Consider the following 23866-nt stretch of genomic DNA (forward strand, 5'->3'; position numbering starts at 1 on the left):
ATCAGTGCACCAAAACTATTGAGTGAAAAACTAAAAATAAAGTCATGCACTGCTAGTTTTTTTAAGTTTATTGATTTACAATGTTGTGTTAATTTCGCTGGACAGCAAAATGACTCAGTTATACATATATATATATATGTTCTTTTTTATATTCCTTTCCATATGGTTTATCCCAGGACATTGAATATAGTTCCCCATGCTATACAGTAGGACCAGTTGTCTCTCCATTCTATATGTAATAGTTTGCATCTACTGAGCCCAAACTCCAACTTCCATCACTTCTCCACCCCTCTTCTTGGCAACGATGTTTGTTCTCTATGTTGGTGAGTCTGTTTCTGCTTTGTAGGTAGGTTCATTTGTGTCATAGTTTAGATTCCACATATAAGTGGTGTCATATGATATGCCTTTTTCTGACTTACTTCATTTAGTATGATAATCTCTAGTTGCATCCATGTTCCTGAAAATGGCATTATTTCATTCATCTTTAATGACTGAGTAATATCCATTGTATGCATGTACCACATCTTTTTTATTAATTCAACTGTCAATAGATATTGAGGTCATTTCCCTGTCTTGGCTATTGGAAATAATGCTGCTATGAACGTAGGAGTGCATTGTATCTTTTTGAATTATAATTTTGTCTGGATATATGCCCAGGAGTGAGATTGCTGGATCATCCTGTGCTGTGCTGTGCTTAGTCATTCAGTCATGTCTGATTCTTTGTGATCCCATGGACTATAGCCCACAAGGCTCCTCTGTCCATGGAGATTCTCCAGGCAGGAATACTGGAGTGGGTTGCCATGCCTTCCTCCAGGTTGCTAGTTCATAGGGCAATCCTATTTTTAATTTTCTGAGGCTCCTCCATACTGTTTTCCATAGTGGCTGTACCAATTTACATTCCCACCACAGTGTAGGAAGGTTCCCTTTTCTCCATATCCTCTCCAGCATTTGTTATTTTAGACTTTTTAATGATGGCTATTCTGACCACTGAGAGAAGATACTTCATTGTAGTTTTGATTTGCATTCTCCAATAATTAGTGATGCTGAGCATCTTTTCATGTGCCTATTGGCCATCTGTATGTCTTCTTTGGAGAAATGTTTATTTAGGTTCTTCTGCTCATTTTTTTATTGTTTTTTTTTTTTTTTTTTTTTTATGTTGTTGAGTTGTGTGAGCCATTTGTATACTTTGGAAATTAAACCCGATTGGTCACATTGTTTGCAGATATTTTCTCTCATTCCATAGGTTGTCATTTCATTTTGTTTATGGCTTCCTTTGCTATAAAAAAGCTTGTAAGCTTGATTAGCTCCCATTTGTTTATTTTTGTCTTTATTTCTATTGCCTTGGGAGATTGACCTGAGAAAACATTGGTATGATTTATGTTGCAGAACATTTTGCCTATGTTCTCTTCTAGGAGTTTTATTGTGTCTTGTCTTATAGTTGTCTTTATGGCATTTTGAGTTCATTTTTTATGCACGTGTAAGGGTGTGTTTTCATGCATTGCTAATTTGCTTAACTATGTCTTTTTGGAAGTGTAAATTCATCCATAAATAACAGATAATCAGTGGATAGACTTGCTCTAGCTTTTTAAAAAGCATCCAATAAGCTCTTCAGAGGAGGGCGAAAATTAAGGGGAGAGAGAGAGAAGGAATGAAAGGAAATGAAGTATTAATCTAACTTGGAAGAAATGTTTCACCAAGCAAAAAGAGCTAAATTAAAAGAACACACAGTGTGAACATAGAAAAACTCTCCTTGGTTTGGTCAAATATTCACAGTGAAGCTGCAATAAGGCTACAGGAACATTTTACCAAATGTGTTTCTTCTTTTCAACAAATGATCTATGTTCAAAAAAAGACTGCAGAGTGATCTCCAAAGGTGTAAATAACCACTTAACCAGTTCTGGCAACTATATGGAAATTTAGACTTGTTAAAATGTTGGAGGGTGGCTGTAGCAGAATGAAATGATCAGCAAACGCTATTCCCAGCAAACATACATAACAATGGAAAAATTATCAAAAAACAACTACTTCATATCTCTGGAAATAAACCAAAGGCAAATAATAAATTGAGTCATTTATTCATGAAAAGCTGGTAGAACTTTAGTTAAGAAGAGTGAGTATCTAAGACATTCTTGCCCATGGGATATTCCCTTATCCCTCCAGCATTGTATGTAAAGGAAAAATTGCATCAGACAATTAAATAAGAAATGAAGACTTCATTGAAGGCCATTGCAGTAAGGGAGAGAGACTGAATTCACCTCCACTGAAACAAAAGGCAGAAGAGTTTTTAAACAGGGGGGTAAACTAGTGGAACGGAGAAGGCAATGGCACCCCACTCCAGTACTCTTGCCTGGAAAATCCCATGGACAGAGGAGCCTGGAAGGCTGCAGTCCATGGGGTAGCTGAGGGTTGGACACGACTGAGCGACTTCACTTTCACTTTTCACTTTCATGCATTGGAGAAGGAAATGGCAACCCACTCCAGTGTTCTTGCCTGGAGAATCCCAGGGACGGGGGAGCCTGGTGGGCTGCCGTCTATGGGGTTGCACAGAGTCGGACACGACTGAAGTGATTTAGCAGCAGTAGCAGCAAACTAGTGGAAAAGTACTAGAGAACACTAAAGAGGGAAGTTGGTCGATGTGATTAGGCCATCTGTATTTGCTTATTGGCACTGATCTAAGTTAGGTTCCTATCATCCCAAAGAGTCTAGGAGACAGAAGTGCTATCTTTCTTGATGATCAAATTTCAAAGGGATAGCTCTTACATCCTTAAGAAAGATATTCCTGGATCATGTTATAAAACTGGAAAGAGGCTGAGAAAAGACTTGCATCTCAAAGGGACTTAGGAAGAATTTGGAGCCACAAGTTTTTTTAAAATAAATGCTTTAAGGAAAGGAAAATCAGAGGCCTATATGCAGGAATAAACCTTTTTAAAGTTTAGTCAAGATGAGGGAAATGTTAAGATTGTCTTGGTCAATCGGAGTAGTGGTGTTTACTACAGGGAGAGCTTGACAATGAAAACCAGAAGCTCCTTGTAATCAGAGTATACTGACTTGATTTGGAGTAGAGTGTGAAATCCCATGGTTAAAGGTGTGGTCAGTGAAGGTAACAAATTTGGTTGGAAATGAATGGGGAAGTCCAAAACTTTGCTACTTTGAGGTTGCAATCCCAGTGGGGGTGAGTGGTTGACTAACTTGAAATTTAATGGAGAAACTCTGAAAACAAGAGAGCCAGAGAAGGGCTAGGTAACATCTCCATGTATGCCAGACATATGCAGAGATGATCCAAGAAGGGTCAGTAAAGATTTGAAACTGGATAAATATGAAAACTTTGATGTGATTTCCAGTTCATACAAAGATCCATTTGTTCACGGAAGGTGGAAATCAAAAAGGCTCGACGTATTTGATCACAATTGCTGCTCAAATCATTGACTGATCATAAGCTGTGCAGTTATAGGTGTGACTCTAATAGCCACGCTAAAGACAAAAATAAATAAAAAGAAACAAAACAAGATCAAGCAGAGACATCAGTGACTGTAATCCAAGGGAAGATAGAATCCTCAGAATAAATTCAGGCAGTTTATTGAGACAACAAAAACAAGAAGATGCCTGAGGCATATGGGGAAGCCTGAGGATAATATATTGCAACACAATATAAAATGTCTAGTTTTTAGCCAAAAAAGTATGAGACATGCAAAGAAACAGGAATGTGTGGTTCAGCTCAGGAGAAAACAACAACAATCAATCACTCACTCACTAGAAACTAACTCCAATGGGGTCCAGATGTTGGGTTTAGCAGATAAAGACATCAGAGCAACTATAATAAATATCCTCAAACAATGAAAGAAAACTATGTTCCATAAACTAAAGAAGTATGACAATTATTCAACAAATAAATAACTGAACTATGAAATATAAGCTAAAAAGAGACTTAAATAGAAATTCTGAAGTTGAAGATATGGGAACTGAAATGAAAATTTCACTAGGTGAACTCTGCAATTTGACTATATATATATATATATATATAGGAGATGGTAGACAAATCAGTGACCTGAAAGATAAATCCGTGAAAACTATCCAGTCTAAAGACTAGAGAGTAAAACAGATAGGAGAAAAAGAATAGAGTCTCAGAGACCCACAGAATGCAATTAAGCATATCTATTTGTGATAGAAGTCCCAGAAAGAAGAAGAGACAATGGAGGAGAAAACATGAAGAAATTACGGCTGAAAATTCCTCTGTTTGAGGAAAAATATTAATTTACATATACTAGATCAACAGATCACAATAAACTGGAAAATTCTGAAAGAGATGGGAATACCAGACCACCTGACCTGCCTCTTGAGAAACCTGTATGCAGCTCAGGAAGCAACAGTTAGAACTGGACATGGGACAACTGACTGGTTCCAGATAGGAAAAGGAATACATCAAGGCTGTATATTGTCATCTTGCTTATTTAACTTATATGCAGAGTACATCATGAGAAACCCTGGGCTGAGGGAGCACAAGCTGGAATCAAGGTTGCTGGGAGAAAAATCAATAACTTCAGATATGCAGATGACACCACCCTTATGGCAGAAAGTGAAGAGGAACTAAAGAGCCTCTTGATGAAAGTGAAAGAGGAGAGTGAAAAAGTTGGCTTAAAACTCAACATTCAGAAAAGTAAGATCATGGCATCTGGTCCCATCACTTCATGGCAAATAGATGGGGAAACAGTGGCTGACTTTATTTTGGGGGGCTCCAAAATCACTGCAGATGGTGATTGCAGCCATGAAATTAAAAGACACTCCTTGGGAGGAAAGTTATGACCAACCTAGACAGCATATTAAAAAGCAGAGACAATCCTAAGGTCCATCTAGTCAAGGCTATGGTTTTTCCAGTAATCATGTATGGATGTGAGAGTTGGACTATAAAGAAAGTTGAGCGCAGAAGAATTGATACTTTTGAACTGTGGTGTTGGAGAAGACTCTTGACAGTCCCTTTCACAGCAAGGAGATCCAACCAGTCCATCCTAAAGGAGATCAGACCTGGGTGTTCATTGGAAGGACTGATGTTGAAGCTGAAACTCCAATACTTTGGCCACCTGATGCAAAGAGCTGACTCATTGGAAAAGACCCTGATGCTGGGAAAGATTGAGGGCAGGAGGAGAATGGGATGACAGAGGATGAGATGGTTGGATGGCATCACTGAATCAATGGACTTGAGTTTGGGTAAACTCCGGGAGTTGGTGATGGACAGGGAGGCCTGGTGTGTTGCGGTTCATGGGGTTGCAAAGAGTCGGACACGACTGAGCGACTGAACTGAACTGAACTGACATCAACAGAGTCATAGTAAGATTAAAGACAAAGCTATCCAAACCTAGACACATCACAGTGAAACTTTCAAAAGACAAAGAGAAAAAGCAACTCTTGAAAACAGCAAAATAAATAAATAAATAAAAGATCATTTGTGCAGGGTAACAACAAAACAATGGCTAACATCTCATTAGAAAACAGAAATAATGAAGGTCAGCAGAAAGTGGAATGATACATGTAAAATGCTAAAGTAAAAACTATTGACCAAGAATACTGTACACAATGAAACTATTTTTCCAACATGAAGGAAAAATACATACATTTCTGCCAAAGATGAGAAGAATGTGTTGCTAACAGATTTGCCTTAGATGAAACAATAAAGGAAGTCTTTCAGGTTGAAAGAACAATGACAGTGAAAGTAACTCAACTCCACAAGACAGAATGGAGAACATCTTCAAATATGTGGGTAAATATAAGTGAACATAAATATATAATTATATCTTAATTTCTTTAAAAATTAATCTATATAACAGTAATAATAAAACTGTACTCTTTGGTTTATAACATATAAAGATGTGACTCATATATAACAATAATAGTAAAAAAGAAGGGGAGGAAATGGAACTATTAGAATGTGAAGATTTAAATATATACATTGTCTTCCCTACTTACATCAATAGAAAATCAATAGAGGAACTGAAATTGTTCATTGAATATATTTTTAAAGTAGTAAATAACATAAGAACAAAAAGGAAATGAGACGTAGAGAAAAATGAATTGCAAAATAGCAGATATAAATTCAACCACATCAGTAATTACATTAAATATTAATGGACTGAACACCTTTTAAAACCTTAGAAAGTGTCCACCCAAATTCATGTCTACCTAGGCTTCAGAATGTGATCTTACTTGGGGGTAGGGATTTTGCAGATGTAATGAAAATAAGATGAGGTCGTATTAGATTAGCATGGGTCCTAATCCAATGACTGGTTTCCCTAGAAAAAAGAGGAAAAATTGGAGACACAGACAGACACACTGGAAAGAAAGCCATGTGAAGACAGAGGCCAGAATACAAGTTTCTGTTAGATTAAGCCACTGAGTTTGTGTTATTTTGTTAATGGCAGCCTTGGGAAATTAATATACACTCCAATTAGAGGACAAAGATTGTCTAACTGAGAGGAAAATACAAGATTTGAGTATGCTGCGGCTGCTGCTGCTAAGTTGCTTCAGTCGTGTCTGACTCTCTGCGACCCCACAGACGGCAGCCTGCCAGGCTCCCCAGTCCCTGGGATTCTCCAGGCAAGAACACTGGAGTGGGTTGCCTTTTCCTTCTCCAATGCATGAAAATGAAAAGTGAAAGTGAAGTCGCTCAGTTGTGTCTGACTCTTAGCGACCCCATGGACTGCAGCCCACCAGGCTCCTCTGTCCATGGGATTTTCCAGGCAAGAGTACTGGAGTGGGGTGCCATTGCCTTCTCCGAGTATATGTGGTATATGAAGAACACAGTTTAGATGTAAACATGCAGAGTTTGAAAAAAAAATCCATGTCAATAGTCATAAAATAGAGTGCCTAGATTCATGAGAGACAAAATAGACTTTCAGACAAGAAATATTACTAGAGAAAAAGAGTGACATGTCATTATGAAAAACAACTACTACATCAGGAAGAACTTTTAAAAACTGCACATCTTAAAACAGGACCTCAAAATACATGAAGCAAAACTGACAATACTGAAAAAACAAACAGACAATTCAACAATTAGAGTTGAAGATTTCAGTGCCCCACTCAATAATTAATAGAACAACTAGGCAGAAATTCAGTAAGGATATAGAAGACCTGAAGAAATCAATCAGCCAATTTGACATTACTTAAATTTATAAAACAATCAAGTAATGTGTTCTTTTCAAGCACATATGGAATATTCTCCAGGATAGGCTGTATGTTAGGCCACAAGATAAGTCTCAGTATCTTAAAAGAGTTAATTTTGTATATTCTTAGACTACAGCAGAATTAAGATTAAAAAAAAATGCAGGAAGAAATTCGGGCAATCCCCATATGGAAATTAAATAGCTTTGCTTCTAAACAATTCAGAAGTCAAAGGAGAATTCACAGGAGAAATTGGAAAATAATTTGAATTGTATTAAACAAAAAAAGATAACATATCAAAGCTTATGAGATGCAGATAAACCAGTGCTTAGAGGGAAATTTATAACTTTGAATACCATACTAGAAAAGGGGAAAGAGTTCAAATCAATAAGCTTCCATCTTAAGAAACTAGAAAACAGAAGTGCAAATTAAATCCAAAGCAAGCAGAAGGAAGGAAAAATTAAATATCAGAACACAAACCAATGAAATAGAAAACAGAATAATAATAGAAAAAAATCAGTGAAACCAAAAATTAGTTATTTTAAAAGACTGAGGAAACTGAGAAGTCTAAGGAAAAATAGAGAAGAAACAAATGACCAACTCAGAACGAAAAGGGCAGGACCATAATAAGTGACTCTACAGGAATAGACACAAGTATAAATGAATAACAGAATGTTCAGCTTCATATGAAAAATAAACTTAGATAAAATGGAAGAAATCCTAAAATATAAAATATAATAAAACTTGACCCAAGAGGAAACAGAATAACAGAGTAGACTTATAAGAAATAATGATATTGAGTTGGTAATAAATATCATCCCACAAAGAAAAGCATAGGCTTAGACAGCTTCTTAAGTGAATTCTATAAAATATTTAAAGAAGAAATAACACCAGTCTTATACAGAGTCTTTCAGAAAATAAAGAGGGAATGATTCTTGAGATATTCACTGAGGGAGTATTACCCTGATAGCAAAGCCAGAAAAAATGCCATTTGAAAATATTACTAATACAGTTATGTAAAGTTTAAAAATAAAATAAAATTTAAAAAAAAGAATTAAAAAAAGAAAAAAGAATAGAAAAATTAAAAAAAAAGAAAAAAGAATAGAAAAATTAAAAAGAAAAGAAAATATTACTAAAAGACAGTGTGTTTTGTGAATATAGATGTAAAATGATTAACAAAGTGTTAGCAAACCAAATTCAACAGCATACAGAAAGGATTATACACCATAACCAAGTGATATTTATCCTAGGGAGCCAAGGTTGATTTACCATCTGAAAATTAGTTAATGCAATATACTATATTAATAGAATAAAGAACAGCCACCACATAACAATCATAAGAAAAACAGGAACATATTTGACAAAATTAAATGTCCATAGAAAGGAGAGAGAAAGAGAGAGAACGGAAGAAATAAAGAACTCTCAGTAACCTAGATAGGGATTTCCTCTAACTGATCAAGGGCATCTAATAAAAATATCTGTGCAAAACCTACAGCTAGCAACATCCTTAAGTGAAAGACAGAATGCTCATCCTTTGAGACTTAAAAGTTCACTCATATTTATTTATTTATTTATTTATTTATTTTGGCCATGCCTCATGGCATGTGGAATCTTAGTTCCCCAGCCAGGGATCAAACCTGCATCCCCTGCAGTGGAAGCATGGAGTCTTAAGAACTGGACGACCAGGGAAGTCCCCACTCATACTTCTGTTCAACACCGTATGAGAAATTTTAGCTGGAGCAATAAGGCAAGAAAAAGAAATAAAAGGCATATAGATTAGTAAGAATCAAAACTATCTTTGCTTTCAAATGATATTCTCCTATATGTAAAAAGCCCTAAGGAGTCTACAAGACTAATAAGCATGATTGATGGGTACAAGATTACTACACAGAAGTCAACTGTATTTCTATGTAGTGGTAATAAAACCATGAAAATGATATTAAGAAATTAAGAAAACATTTCTATCAAAAAGAAAAAACATTTAGGAATAAATTTAGGAAAAGTGGTGTAAGACCTATATGTTGAAAATTATGAAACATTGCTAAGAGAAATCAAGGAAAATCTGAATAAATGATGACATAGTTAACATTCATGGGTCGGAAGACTTAATATTATACAGATGCTGCTTCTTCATAAACTGATAGTAGTCATGGTGTTAGTTGCTCTGTCATGTCCAACACTGTGATGCCTCAGACTGTCGCTTATCAGGCTCCTCTGTTCATGGAATTCTCCAGGCCAGAATACTGGAGTAGGTAGCCATTCTGTTCTCCAGGGGGTCTTCCCAATCCAGGGATTGAACCTGGGTCTCTTGTATTGCAGGCAGATTCTTTACTGTTGGAGCTACCAGAGAAGCCTGAGGCTTAGATTTAATACAATCCTTATTAAAACTCCAGCAGGATTTTTTTTTTTTTTAGAATCTGACAAGCTAATAATAAAACTTATATGAAATTGCAAAGCATCTAGAAAAATCAGAACAATTTTTTTAAAGAATAATGCTTGAGAGCTTAAGAGTATCTAGTTTCAAAACTGATCATAAAATGTCAGTAATCACAGTAGCGTGGTACTGGCATAAGGACAGACACACAGAGCAGACAGACACACAATAGAAAGTCCTGGAAAACTCCTTACATATGTGGTCAATTGATTTTTGACAAGGAGTGCCAAGTCATTTTAATAGGGAAGGGATAATGTTTTCAACAAATGGTGCTGAGACAGTTGGCCCAAGCTGGGACAAAAATTAGAGCTGGGACAATGCCAAAACACAAAATGAAATAAGACAAAATATGAACTTAGACTCTTACTCAAGGTACACAAAAATTAAGTCAAAATATTAGAGAAAAATATTTCTAATTTTTGGTGAGGAAAATATTTATTTTTAATTTTTTTATTATTATTATTTTTTTTTTACTTTACACCAAAGCCCTACATAGAAAAAAAAAATGATAAATAGGATTTTATCAAAATTAAAAAAAAAACTGTTCTTCAAATGACAGCATTAAAAAATAAAAAATTATATACTGGGAAAAATATTTACATTTATGTATCTAATAACAGACTTGTAACCAGAATATATAGACAACTCAGTAAAAATTTAATCCAGTGAAACATGGGCAAAAATTTGAACAGATGCTTCACCAAGGAAGATATATAAAAAGCTAATCAGCACATGAAAGATACTCCACTTCATTAATCATTAAGAAAATGCAAATTAAAAACACAATACAATACTACTATGAGCCCACTAGAATGGTTATAATCATTAACACTGAAAAAAATGTGTTGGTGAAGATGTTGAGAAAATGGAACTCTCACACCTTGCTGGTGGGAGTGTTTTTACATAGGTATAGCCACTTTGGGGGGCATCCCTGGTGGCTCAGTGGAAAAGAATCCATCTGCCAGTGCAGGAGATGTGAGTCCGATCCCTGGATTGGGAAGATCCCCTGGAGAAGGAAATGGCAACTCATTCCAGATTTCTTGTCTGGGAAATCCCATGGACAGAGGAGCCTGGTGGGCTAGTTCCATGGGATCGCAAAGAGTTGGACACGACTTAGCAACTAAACAGCAACAACAGCAATAACAAATAGCCATTTTGCAAAACAGTTTGGCAGTTTCTTAAAAAGTTAAACATGTACTTAACATAAAATTGAGTCATTCTACTCCCACGTATCTATACAAGAGAAATGAAAACAGATGCATACAAAGGCTTGTAACTGAATGTTCCTAGCAATATAATTTTCAATAGCAAGAAAACTGACTACAGAATGGATACATAAAATGTGGTATATGCATAGGATACTAGTCAGCTATTAAAACAGAGCTAGACAACCCACACAATGAACAATGGAAATGAACCACTGAAACATTATGCTATGTGAAAAAGCCAGACACGAAGACCATACACTTTATGATCCCATTTACATGAAATTTCTAGAAAAGGAATTTCTACAGCAATATAAAGCATATCAGTGGTTGCCTAGAGTTGACAGTGGGAGTGAGAATTGACTGCAAACAGACACAAGGAATATGGATTCTGGTGATAGTTACACGAATCTATAAATTTCAAAATATCACTGAACCATAGAATTACAATAGATGCATTTGTGTTGTATAAAGTGGAGTTGTTATGAAAAACTTGCAATATCTCATGAGTCCATGCAAATTCATAAGAATCAGAAAGATGAACTTTGTGTAGGTATGTGGAAGGGAACTGATTTAGGTTAAAAAAAACAAACAAACTGGATTTGAAGTATTACCCAGGATGCAGGAAAGAGAGATAGACATCATTGTGATGTAGACATCATCTCAGGTTTTCTCGTAAACCTGTCAGCTCAAATTACAGAATAAAATAAAAAAGAAAAGAAAATGTTGTAATAATAAGTGATGCTAAGTAGGTTATAATGAAGTAACCCTCTTTTCTATATTACATGGGAACATCCTTTACATGTATATTAAATTTATGCTATATGATTGTCTTTTTGAGGCCAAAAGGGAAAGCTATGCTCCAGTGAGAGAATTTAAGTCTTTCCTTTGAAAACATGGCAATCTGCAGTGTTTATTCTTACAGTATGGAACCTGAGATGAAGTCAGAACTTGGGAGGTGGGCCTTAGGTGGGAATAAAAGCTCTCAGTTCTTTCTGGGCCTTGATTTTGGAGGCCTTGGGTTGTGATGGAGATATGCAGGAGTGCAGTGGAAACCACAGACGGTCTCTGACACAATGCAATTACATTAAAAATAAAATGATTTCATTTGAGATCATGAAACCCAAAAAGAAATTGAAAAATAATAACCCGAACAGAGTTGATTCAGTTCTATTCTCAGGACTGGTGTACGTTTAGAATGAGTAAAAAGATTTATAAAACACTCAGATGAATGTGCAGGTGGGAGAAGAAAATGCTGAATTGAAATTACCTGGGTGAGGACAGGATTGTGTATCCTTTCGCTCATCACTTGCTCCCTATTAGCTCCCCAATCTCCAGTAGCACTCTTTTGGCCCGCACTACATAATCAGTCAAGAGTTGGTGAATGAATGATCTCTCATGACTTTCAGAGTGTTTTTTAAATTGCCTTGGACAATTGACATTTTAGTCATTAACTTACTTAATATTCGACATCTGTTGGCAAACTGATCTATAAAATGCCTCTTGCCATCACTTGTGGATGGGCCTAAAACACTGAGCATTAAAATAGCCATAAAACCATAAAGATGTGAGAAAGATCAGATGAGACCGTCAGAACATATTCCTCCCCGAAGCCCCACCCCCGCCTTCTACCTTATATCCCTTGGATCTCACTAGATATTTGGCATTTATGTGTTTATTTCTATATAGGTATAGGTGTGTGTGTGTGTGTGTGTGTGTGTGTGTGTGTGTGTGTGTGCGCGCGCGCGCGCACGCGCGCGCATGCTCAGTCGTGTTTGACTCTTTGCAACCTCATGGACTGTAGCCCGCCAGGTTCCTCTGTCCATGGGATTTTCCAGGCAGGAATATTGGAGTGGGTTGCCCCTTCTTCCTGCAGGGGATCTTCCCAACCCAGAGATCGAACCTGTGTCTCTTGCATCTCCTGCACTGGCAGGTGGATTCTTTCCCACTGTGCCACCTGGGAAGCCCCATAGGTATAGTCAGCTGTGTGGTGCCTGTAGTTATTTGTTTTTATATGCTTGGTCATGATTTTTTAATGTTTTTCTTGTAACCTCACTGTATTATAAGTATTCTAATGTGTCTGAAAATATGTTACACAATGTAAAGCACTGGCCACGTGTAAGGTATTAAAGCCACAAAGCTAAAATCAACATTCTGGGGACTTCTCTGGTGGTCCAGTGGGTAAGACACCTTGCTCGCAATGCAGGGGGCCTGGTTCAATCACTAGTCAGGGAACTACGTCCCATATGCTGCAACTAACACCCTGCACAGCAAAGTAAGTAAATATTCTTTAAAAAATAAAATTGGCATTGTGAGGACAATGGATCAACTTAGACTAGATTCTTTTTAAAATTCTATATCTACTTAAGATATGAGAAAGCAGTATAAATGGAACAGGAAATGATCGTATAAAGGTAACCTATGATAATGATACACTTTGTACTATAATTGGGATATTAAGTTTACTCAGTAGGTTAGTGTATTTTGCTCAGCTTTATGTTTCGTTATTTGAGAAACATAGCATAAAGTAAACGGTAGCATTAAAAGCCAGACTCATTGCAATTTATTTTTATAGCATAGTGCATAACAACCTGAGCTGAAAGTACATTCAGGCACTGAGACTTAAATCCCTAAAGGTAAGAAAGTAGTTCCATAAACAGATGTGATCATGGATTCTGGGTTTATCTGCTTGTGGCAAAAATAAAAGTACCAACTCAATAAGTTTTAATTTATAGGCATCTACACCAGATAGCCTTTGGGCACTTCAAACAAAACTGATTAAAAATAAAATTTAGGAAAATAAAACCTAATCTGCCCCATTCTCCATTCACACCAGGGAATATAAATTCCTCAGTCAGCTAGGGGAGAGAGTCCTCCATGCCTCCTCAAAGTACTTTCCTGAAATAGCAGCTCTGCTCTGCAAGAGACACTTAAGATTGCCTGCATTCCTGGACACTTGAGAATGTGAAAGAGGAGCCAGGGACAGTTTTCAGGTAACCATGGCTTCACCTAACCTGTGGTCATGCAAACAGGCAGAGCTTCTCTGTTCTTACCCATGGAAAATATTATCTGCCTTTTTTCTGTAGCAGCAACGTCTTTTACAGATTCAGTCAGACACGACTGAGTGACTAACACACACACACAACTTTCTTTACATATTCATATACAACTACTATATATATGCATAGCACATATATATGGTACATACATATATATATGTATGTATGTATATGCATGTGTGCATGCTGGATCCCTTCAGTCATGTACAACTCTTTACAACCCGATGGACTAGAGCCTGCCATGCTCCTCTGTCCATGGGATTCTCCAGGCAAGAAGACTGGAGTGGATTGCTGTGTCCTTCTCCAGGGGATCTTCCCCACCAAAGGATCAAACGGACATCTGTTATGTCTCCTGCATTGGTAGGTGTCTTCTTTACCACTAGAGCCATATAGGAAACCAGATATGTGCATACATGTATATGTGTGTGTGTGCGCATGTTGGGGTACTGGTACCTAATGTATACCTGAACAGCAACAAATTCTATTATTCTACCACTGGACATATGATATATGGAAAAAGCTTTATTAATGCAAATATAAATAATAGAAAAAAAAGCAGGTGTGTGGGCCTGACCTTGAAAAGTAGGTCTTTTCATTGCAGGGCCTACTTACCTCACATTTTCTTCTTCCAGGGTCTCACTTGTGAATTCCAATATGTCAGCAGCTGTCCCCACAAACATAAGGAGAAGTTGAGAGAGTTGATCCCGAGTGATCCCACTTCCAATGGGGAGAAGCCATCTTCCAATTATTAGCATTAGAAGGAATGTCTGATGGAGTCCCAAAGTCCAGACTTTCTCACATACTGTAGATAAGTTATTTACAAAAACTTTGGCCTGTTTAACAGAAATGTTATACAGACAGAGGAATTATGAACTAGAACCTTAGAAAGGCCTTTTTCACCATGGTTTTCAATGAAGAGTCAGCTTTTGTGGAAGAGCATTTCCAGAAAATGATTCTTCATTTACTAAAGAAAGTAAAACTCTTTTTAGCTGAACAATCTTATAAAAAAGAAAAAATGCTAATGTCTCTTTAAATGGGGCAGCCTTATAACTGAAAGTAATTTAAATGTTTTACTTACTAGTGAGGTTGTACTTATATTTTAAATGCTAATTTTGCAACTTTTCACAGACAGTTTCTCATATTATTTCATTAGTCTCTGTAATAAGTATAACACATAGCAACATTTTTTAAATTCCATATTAAAAATTTTAAATTCCTATATTTTTATAGATTTCAAATTTGAATTTACTAATCTGGTAATATTTTCAGCATGGTACAGATCTTCTCCTTTGATTTTTATTGCTTTAAAATACTATCAAAGGAGAAACATATATAATGTTTATTACCTAAAAGAAACAGAATAATTATAAGGTTATTTGTATTCTGAACATTTATTATTAAAAAATCTATAAGCAAGCAACCAAATTTCTTCTGCCCTTATTCTTGGACTCTGGAGAAAATTTCCATCCCATTAATGTATTCCAAATACTATCTCTTGCCCACTTAACGTCTAGTGTTCAATATCTTATTGGCCTAATAGGTTATGATCTTCTAAAGACTACAGGGGTGTAGATCTCCAGTGGATGGACAGTGATTCCAACTGATTTATACAAGTGACTTAACTATATTTCTACAAATTTATTTACCCCTCTTGATCATGTGCTGAGGCCTGTGGTGGATTCATTTTGATATTTGGCAAGACTAATACAATTATGTAAAGTTTAAAAATAAAATAAAATTAAAAAAAAAATAAAGGTGATGGGAGAGAAAGATATGTCAGTATGCTAACCTGATTGAAACCATGCAAGAAGATCAATAATCTTTCATTTGCACATTGCATTATATGTCTTCTATGACTCCTCCCATTGCTGTTGTTAGTCACTAAGTCATGTCTGACGCTCTTGCGACTCCATGGGCTCTAGTCCTCCAGCCTCCTTGATCCATGGGATTTTCCAGGCAAGAATACCAGAGTGGGTTACCATTTTCTCCTCCAGGGCATCTTCCCCACCCAGAGATCAAACCCATGGCTCCTGCATTGGCAGGAGGACTCTCTACCACTGCGCCACCAGGGAAACACTCATGAGTCTTTCCAAACATCTTATTTGATTCTTACAGGATGTGTGTTGTAGTAGTTGCTGTTGAGTTGCTAAGTCATGTCTGACTCTTTCACAACCCCATGGAATGTAGACCACCAGGTTCCTCTGTCCATGGAATTTCCTAAGCAAGAATACTGGAGTGGGTTGCCATTTCCTTCTCCAGGGGATCTTCCTGACCCAGGGATTGAACCTGTGCCTCCTGTTTGGCACTCCTCTCTACCACTGAGCCACCTAGGATATAGGAATGTATGCTAGCAAGGTAAATATGAATGTTTTCAATTACCAGATGATAAACTGAGAGACAGTGAGGTTGATTTGTTCAAAGTGACATGAGTAAGCTGTGACTGAAGGTTGAATTAGAACCCAAAACTAGTTCTGTTAAGCTCAATAGAATCAATAGCCTATCTTACTATTGAAAACATGGTTCAGTGAAAGGGGCCTTAGTCTTGAGTGTCTCATAGGCCATAGTTAGTTTGCCAAATATCAAACATGGGAAGAACAAAGAACAGAATCTATTTTGGCTGAAAACCTTCCCTATTGTTAATATAAGCACCTAAAAATATAAAGGGCAGAGGACATCAAGAAGGCAGAGGAGTAAGTGGACAGTACATCTTTCTCCACAGCTGCATCAGGAATACACTTTCAGACACAGAAGTGCATGCAGAACACCAGCTGAGAGCAGACAGGAGTATGTGACCAGTGCAAAAGAATATACAGAACCACGCAAAACTCAGTAGGATGAAGGAACTAGGGGGAGAAACAGGAGTGTTAATAGGATGGGACCTGCCCTCAGCGGGTGGGGGAACTGGAGCAGGGGTCACCCAATCCCCACATTGGGGCAATCGTCTGAGTCAGAGGAGAAACATTTAAGGCTGAGAGTGAAACAGCTGATCTGTGGCAGCCTAAATGGAAAGAGAATCAGACAGTCCTTGTTGCAGCCTACATACCCCAGACAGGAATGCTGGTCCCTCCAAATGTGCAGCAGCTGGGAGCTGGAGTTTAGGGATTGTGGAGCAATCCCAGGGCAAGGACTGCTGTTGACTGAGAAGGACGGACTGAGGGGATGTGAGGTAGGAGATTGTGATGGGAAATGCCGGTAGAGGAAAGCCAGGCAGCCATGTAAGCAAGGGGATGCTGCTGAGTCATGCACAGTGGGTGCAGGCATCACCGTAGCCTCTCTCTCCCCACAAGCCAGCATCCGCAGCTGAACAATAGAGATGCTGGCCCATTCTAGAGCCTAATGCACTGAACTACAGAGTAGGACCCCACCAAGGGTGCTCCTTTAAGTGACTGATGCATCAGTCTACAGAGTAGGACTCCAGCCAGGGGGCACCCCCTCTATGTGCCTGATGCACTGAACTACAGAATAGGACCCCAGGCAAGGGAGCTTTCTAAGTACCTCAATGAGTGGAGCTACAGAGCAAGACTGGCCAAAGAGGCCTTCTGATCGCCAGCTACAAGAGGCTTGAAAAAAGACTCTGATAGGGCCATAACTCCTGTGGCCGAGGCAGTCCGTGTTCCCGCACCCTTGGCACCGCCAGGGTCCCCACAAGACAAGCAGTGATGCCACCTTCACGCTCAACTCTCACTGGGGCAGAGCTGCCACAGGCAAAAAAAGTCTTACGTCTATGCACACAGGTTCACTTTAGTTGTGTCCGACTCTTTGCAACCCTGTAGACTGTGGCCTGCCAGGCTTCTCTATCAGAGAGGGAGGTGTCCAGGCAAGAATACTGGAGCGTATTGGCCAATATTGGTTGCCATACCCTTCTAGAGTACTGTATTTCCTGCTCCCATAGCCACCAACTCCCCTGAGTACCTGGTGCTGCCAGAACCCCTCTAACTCAAGCAGCTGCCACCTCCACACCTGACCCTCACAGGGGCAAACCCGAGTCCTCCAGGGCAGCCTCAGGAGCAAACCCCAGTGGATGGCCCACATGCAGAGGTGGAAATAAAACCACAATCGAAACCCAGGGGCAGTGTGGCTAAGGAAGAAGACCCAAAACCTCCCCACCAGTTGTACAAGCTGCAGATTAAATCCACATGATCAACTAGGTAGACTGTGTGTCTATGGAATATATAAAAGGTCATTGAGAGCTCCCGCAAAAGAAAACGCACTAGTTATGATAGCTGTGGACATTGGAGACAAGAACCCACTGGAATAGGACCAGATTAGAATCTGAGCTGCCCCCACAGCAGGTCCAGAGATCAGCAAGCACAGTGTTGGAGGGCATCCTAGGGAGGTAAGGTGGACTGTGTCTCCCAGCGAGGGAAAGAACTCTGACTGCAGTGACTCAAGAAAAACATATATTATTCTTATTTTTTGACTTGTTCTATAGATTCTTTTAGATTTTTCCCCCCTTTCCCCACTCTGTTGTAGTTGTCAATATTATTGGCACTATGAAATCCAATTAGGCTTTTGAGCTTTTTTTTTTTCCCTCAGTCACATTTTTTATTGTTGTTATAAACCTCTGCCTCTATGTAGGTCTTTTGCAGTTTTGTGGAGTTTTCCTTTTTTATTTTTTGTTTCTATTTTTTTATTTTTAATTTTTAGTTTTTTAAACTTATTATTATTTCTACATTTATTCTTTTGTTGGCTTTTCCTGCTGTTCTTTTCCCCTTGCAGTTAATCTTTAACAAATATAAATCTTCCTTATCTACTTCTGTCTAACTTTGCATATATATTCTTTCATTCTTTTCTTTCTCTCCTTTCCTCTCAACATATTTGTTAGTTTTATTTTCATTGCTTTATTCCACAGTTTGCATCTTGCTTTAGTTTTGTTTTCCAGTTTGTGCTTTAGTTAGTTTTGTTCTGGTAGATATAATTTTTGGTTTCTTAGTTTGCCAGGTCAATCTGTTGTACTTTATTTTTGCTGGGCTGTTTTGATTTTGCTTATGGGTATATATGTATATTCAGTCACACTTTTTATTGTTGTTATAAACCTCTCCCTCTACATGGGGCTTTTGCAGTTTTGATGAGTTTCCTTTTATTTTCTCTATTTTCTCTCTTTTCTTTTTTTCCTTGTCTCTTTTTTATAATTGCAATTTTTAATTTTTTAAAACTATATTTTTTCTATATATTCCTTTGTTTGCCTTTCCTACTATTCTCTTCGCTTTGCAGTTAATCTTTAAAGTATATAAATCTTCTGCATCTACATCTATTTAAATTTGCATATCTATTCTTTCTTTTTTTTCTTTCATTCCTTTCCTCTCAACATATTTGTTAGTTTTGCTTTCATTGCTTTATTCCCACTTGGTACCTTGCTTTAGTTTTGCTTTCCAGTTTGTGCTTTAGTTAGTTTTTTTTCTTAAGTAGTAAATATAATTTTTGATTTTCTTTGTTTGCTGGGTCAATCTACTGTAGTTTATTTTTGTTGGACTGTTTAGACTTTTCTCATGGGTGTATATGTATATTCCATTATTTTAATTATTATTTGCCTGATTTTGTAACTACCATTTGTCTGGGGTTCATCTCTGGTTTCTCATTTTTGGATATTTGTTTTAATCTTACTTAATGCCATAACAAACCACTTGTGGAGTCTTCATTCCTGACCAGAGATCAAGCTCTGAGCCTTTGGAGTGGGAGAACTGACTCCAAGACCCTAGACTACCAGAGAACTAACCCTAGGGAGTATCAGATAGTGAGAACTCACACAAACGAAACCACTTGAATACCAGACCCAGCATCACCCAACCACCAGTAGCACCCTGTGCAGAATGCCTCATCTAAACAATGAAAAAACCAACAATACAAACCCAATCAACAGCAGACAGGAGTACCACCTCACTCAGCCTTGCCCATCAGAGGGAAAACAAACAAAAACTCAACACAAATCTCACCCTATATGAAGCTTACACAAACCACTGGACCAATGTTAGGAGAGCAGAAACCAAAAGGAAGATAGAATCCAACTTTCTTCTAGGAAGGAATTCAACTTTCCTGGAAGCCTGGGAAAAGGAGACCTCAAACACAAAAAGTTAAAATAATAAATAATGAGAAGGCAGAGAAATACTACACAAATGAAGGAAAAAACTAGAAACACAAAGTCCAAATAAATGAAGAGGAAACAGGAAAACTACCTTTAAAAGAATTCAGAATAATGAAAATAAAGATGATCAAGAATAATGAAAATAAAGATGATCAAAACCCTTAAAACAAAATGAAGAAAATGGAAGTACCAATTAACAAAGACCCAGAAGAATTAAAGAAAAAACATAAGAGACAAACAACACAATAACTGAAATTAAAAATACTCTAGAAGGAATCACTAGCAGAATATCTGAAACAGAAGCTGGAAGATAAAATGGTAGAAATAACGTCTGAAGAGCAGAACAAAGTAAAAGGAATGGAAAGAACTGAGGATAGTCTCAGACCTCTGGGACAATACCAAACACACCAACATTCGAATTATAGGATTCCCAGAAGAAGAACTCTTGCCTGGAAAATCCCATGGACGGAGGAGCCTGGAAGACTGCAGTCCATGGGGTCGCTGAGGGTCAGACAGACTGAGCGACTTCACTTTCACTTTTCACTTTCCTGCATTGGAGAAGGAAATGGCAACCCACTCCAGCGTTCTTGCCTGGAGAATCCCAGGGATGGGGGAGCCTGGTGGGCTGCCGTCTATGGGGTTGCACAGAGTCAGACATGACTTAAGTGACTTAGCAGCAGCAGCAGCAGAAGAAGAAAAAAGAAAGGGTTTGAGAAATTTTTTGAAGAGATTATAGTTGAAATTTTCCCCAACATGGAAAAGGAAATAGCCAAGAGGCACAAAGAGTCCCATACAGGATAAACCCAAGGAGAAACACACCAAGACACATACTAATCAAACTAACAAAGACTAAACACAAAGAAAGTATGTTAAAAACAGCAAGGGGAAAAAAAAAAACAGCAAGGGAGAAGCAACCAGTAACATACAAGGGAAACCCCATATGCTTAACAGCTAATCTTTCAGCAGACTCTGCAAGCCAGAAGGGAATGGCAGGATATATTTAAAGCACTGAAAGGGAAAAATCTCCAACCAAGATAACTGTATCCAGCAAGGATCTCATTCAAAATTGATGGAGAAATAAAAAGCTTTTCAGATAAGCAAAAGTTAAGAGAATTCAGTACCAGGAAACCAGCTTTACAACAAATGTTAAATGGAATTATATAGTCAAGAAATACAAGAGAAGAAAAAAGATCCACAAAATCAACCCCAAAGAATTAAGAAAATGGCAATAGGAACATATATATCAATAACTACTTTAAATATAAATGGATTAAATGCTCCAAGCAAAAGACACAGACTGGCTAAATGGATACAAAAACAAGACCCATATATATTCTGTCTACAAGAAACCCACATCAGACCTAAAGACACATATAGACTGAAAGTGAGAGGATGGAAAAATATATTCCATGCAAACAGGAGGCAAAGGAAAGCTGGAGTAGCAATCCTCATATCAGACAAAATAGATCTTAAAATAAAGATTACAAGCTACAAGGAAGGACACTACATAGTGATCAAAGGATCAATCCAAGAGGAAGACAGAACATTTGTAAATATCTATACACTCAACATAGGAGCACCTTAATACATAAGACAAACACTAACAGACATAAAAGGAGAAATTGACAGTAACACAATAAAATAGTAGGAGATTTTAACATCCCCCTCACACCAATGGACAGATCATCAAAACAGAAAATTAATAAGGAAACACAAGTCTTAAATGATACATTAGATGAGATGGATCTCATTGATATCTTCAAGACGTTCCATCAAAATGCAGAATACCTTCTCAAGTGCACATGGAACATTCTCCAGGATAGACCACATGTTGAGTCACAAATCAAACCTCAGTTATTTAAAAAAATTGAAATCATATCAAGCATCTTCTCCAACCACAGTGCTATGAAGCTAGATATCAATTATAAGAAAAAAGCTGTAAGAAACACAAACACATGGAGATTAAATAACACATTAAAAAATAATGAACAGTTTACAGAAGAAATCAAAAGGGAAATCAAAAAATTTCTAAAAACAAATTACAATAAAACATGACAACTCAAAACCTATGGGATGCAGCAAAATCAGTTCTAAGAGGAAGTTTATAGCAACATAACCCTACCTCAAGAAACAAGAAAAACATTGAGTAGCCAACCTAACTTTACACCTAAAACAACTGGAAAAAGAAGAGCAACAAAAAAGAAAAACAAAAACACAAAATTAGTAGAAGGAAAGAAATGATAAAGATCTGAGCAGAAATAAATGAAAAATAAAGAATGAAACACTATTAAAGGTTAATAAAACTTAAAGATGGTTCTTTGAGAAGATAAACACAATTGACAAATCTTTAGCCAGACTCATCAAGAAGAGAAGAGAGAAGAATCAAATCAACAAAATTAGAAATGAAAAAGGAGAGGTTACAACAGATAATGCAGAAATCCAAAGGACTATAAAAGACTTATGAACAACTATATGGCAATATAATGGATAACCTGGAAGAAATGGACAGAGTGTTAGAAAAGTTCAATCTTCCAAGACTGAACCAGGAAGAAATAGAAATTATGAACAACCCAATTGCAAGCACTGCAATGGAAGCTTTGATAAAAAATCTGCCAAAAAAACAAAAGCCCAGGACCAGAGGGCTTCACAGGAGAATTCTATCAAATATTTAGAGAAGAGCAAATGCCTATACTTCTAAAACTCTTTCAAAAATTTACAGAGGAAAGAACACTTCCGAACTCATTCTATGAGGCCACCATCACCCTGATACTAAAACCAGATAAAGACAACACACAAAAAGAAAACTACAGGCCAATATCACTGATGAACATAGATGCAAAAATCCTCAACAAAAGTTTAGCAAACAGAATTCAGCAACACATCAGAAGGCTCATACACTATGATCAAATTGGGTTTATTCTGGGGATGCAAGGATTCTTCAATATACAGAATTCAATCAATGTGATACACCATATTAACAAATTGAAAGATAAAAACCATATGATCATCTCAATAGATGCAGAAAAAGCCTTTGACAAAATTCAGCACCCATTTATGATTAAAACTCTTCAAAAAATGGGCATAGAAGGAACCTACCTCAACATAGTAAAGGCCATATATGATAAGCCTATAGCAAACATTATTCTCAATGGTGAAAAACTGAAAGTATTCTTCCTAAGATCAGGAACAAGACAAGGGTGTACACTTTCGCCACTATTATTCAACATAGTTCTGGGAAGTCCTAGCTTATAGCAACCAGAGAAGGAAAAAAAATAAAAGGAATCCAGATTGGAAAATAAGTAAAGCTCTCACTGTTTGTAAATGACATGATACTGTACATAGAAAACCCTAAAGATAGTATCAGAAAATTACTAGAGCTAATCAGTGCATTTAGCAAAGTTTCAGGATACAAAATCAATACACAGAAATTACTTGCATTTCTATATGCTAACAATGAAAAATCAGAAAGAAAAATGAAGGAATCAATCCCATTCACCATTGCAACAAAAAGAATTAAATATCTAGGAATAAACTTATCTAAGGACACAAAAGAACTGTACACAGAAAATTATAAAACACTAATGAAAGATATCAAAGATGACATAAACAGATGGAGAGATACTCCATGTTCCTGGGTAGGAAAAATCAATATTGTGAAAATCACTATACTACCAAATGCAATCTACAGATTCAATGTGATCCCTATTAAATTACCAATGGTGTTTTTCACAGAAGTAGAACAAAAATTTCACAATTCATATGGAAACATAAAAGACCCCAAATAGCCAAAGTAGTCTTGAGAAAGAATAATGGAGCTGGAGGAATCAACCTTCCTGATTTCAGGTTATACTACAAAGCTACAGTCATCAAGACAGCATGGTCCTGGCACAAAAACAGAAATATAGACCAATGGGATAAGAAAGAAAGCCCATAA

General features: G+C 37.1%; 1 protein-coding gene across 1 annotated transcript in view; it reads right to left on the reverse strand.

The window, feature by feature from the left end:
- The window catches only part of TMEM26 (transmembrane protein 26), a 64131-nt gene that overhangs the window by 8898 nt on the left and 31367 nt on the right, over window positions 1–23866 (reverse strand). The window contains exon 4 of the mRNA XM_055589942.1: window positions 14463–14683. Coding sequence (XP_055445917.1) covers window positions 14463–14683 — 221 coding nt within the window. The remainder of the gene's footprint in view (window positions 1–14462; window positions 14684–23866) is intronic.

This window comes from Bubalus kerabau, chromosome 1 (assembly GCF_029407905.1).
Source record: "Bubalus kerabau isolate K-KA32 ecotype Philippines breed swamp buffalo chromosome 1, PCC_UOA_SB_1v2, whole genome shotgun sequence".
NCBI classification, from domain to species: Eukaryota; Metazoa; Chordata; class Mammalia; order Artiodactyla; family Bovidae; genus Bubalus; species Bubalus kerabau.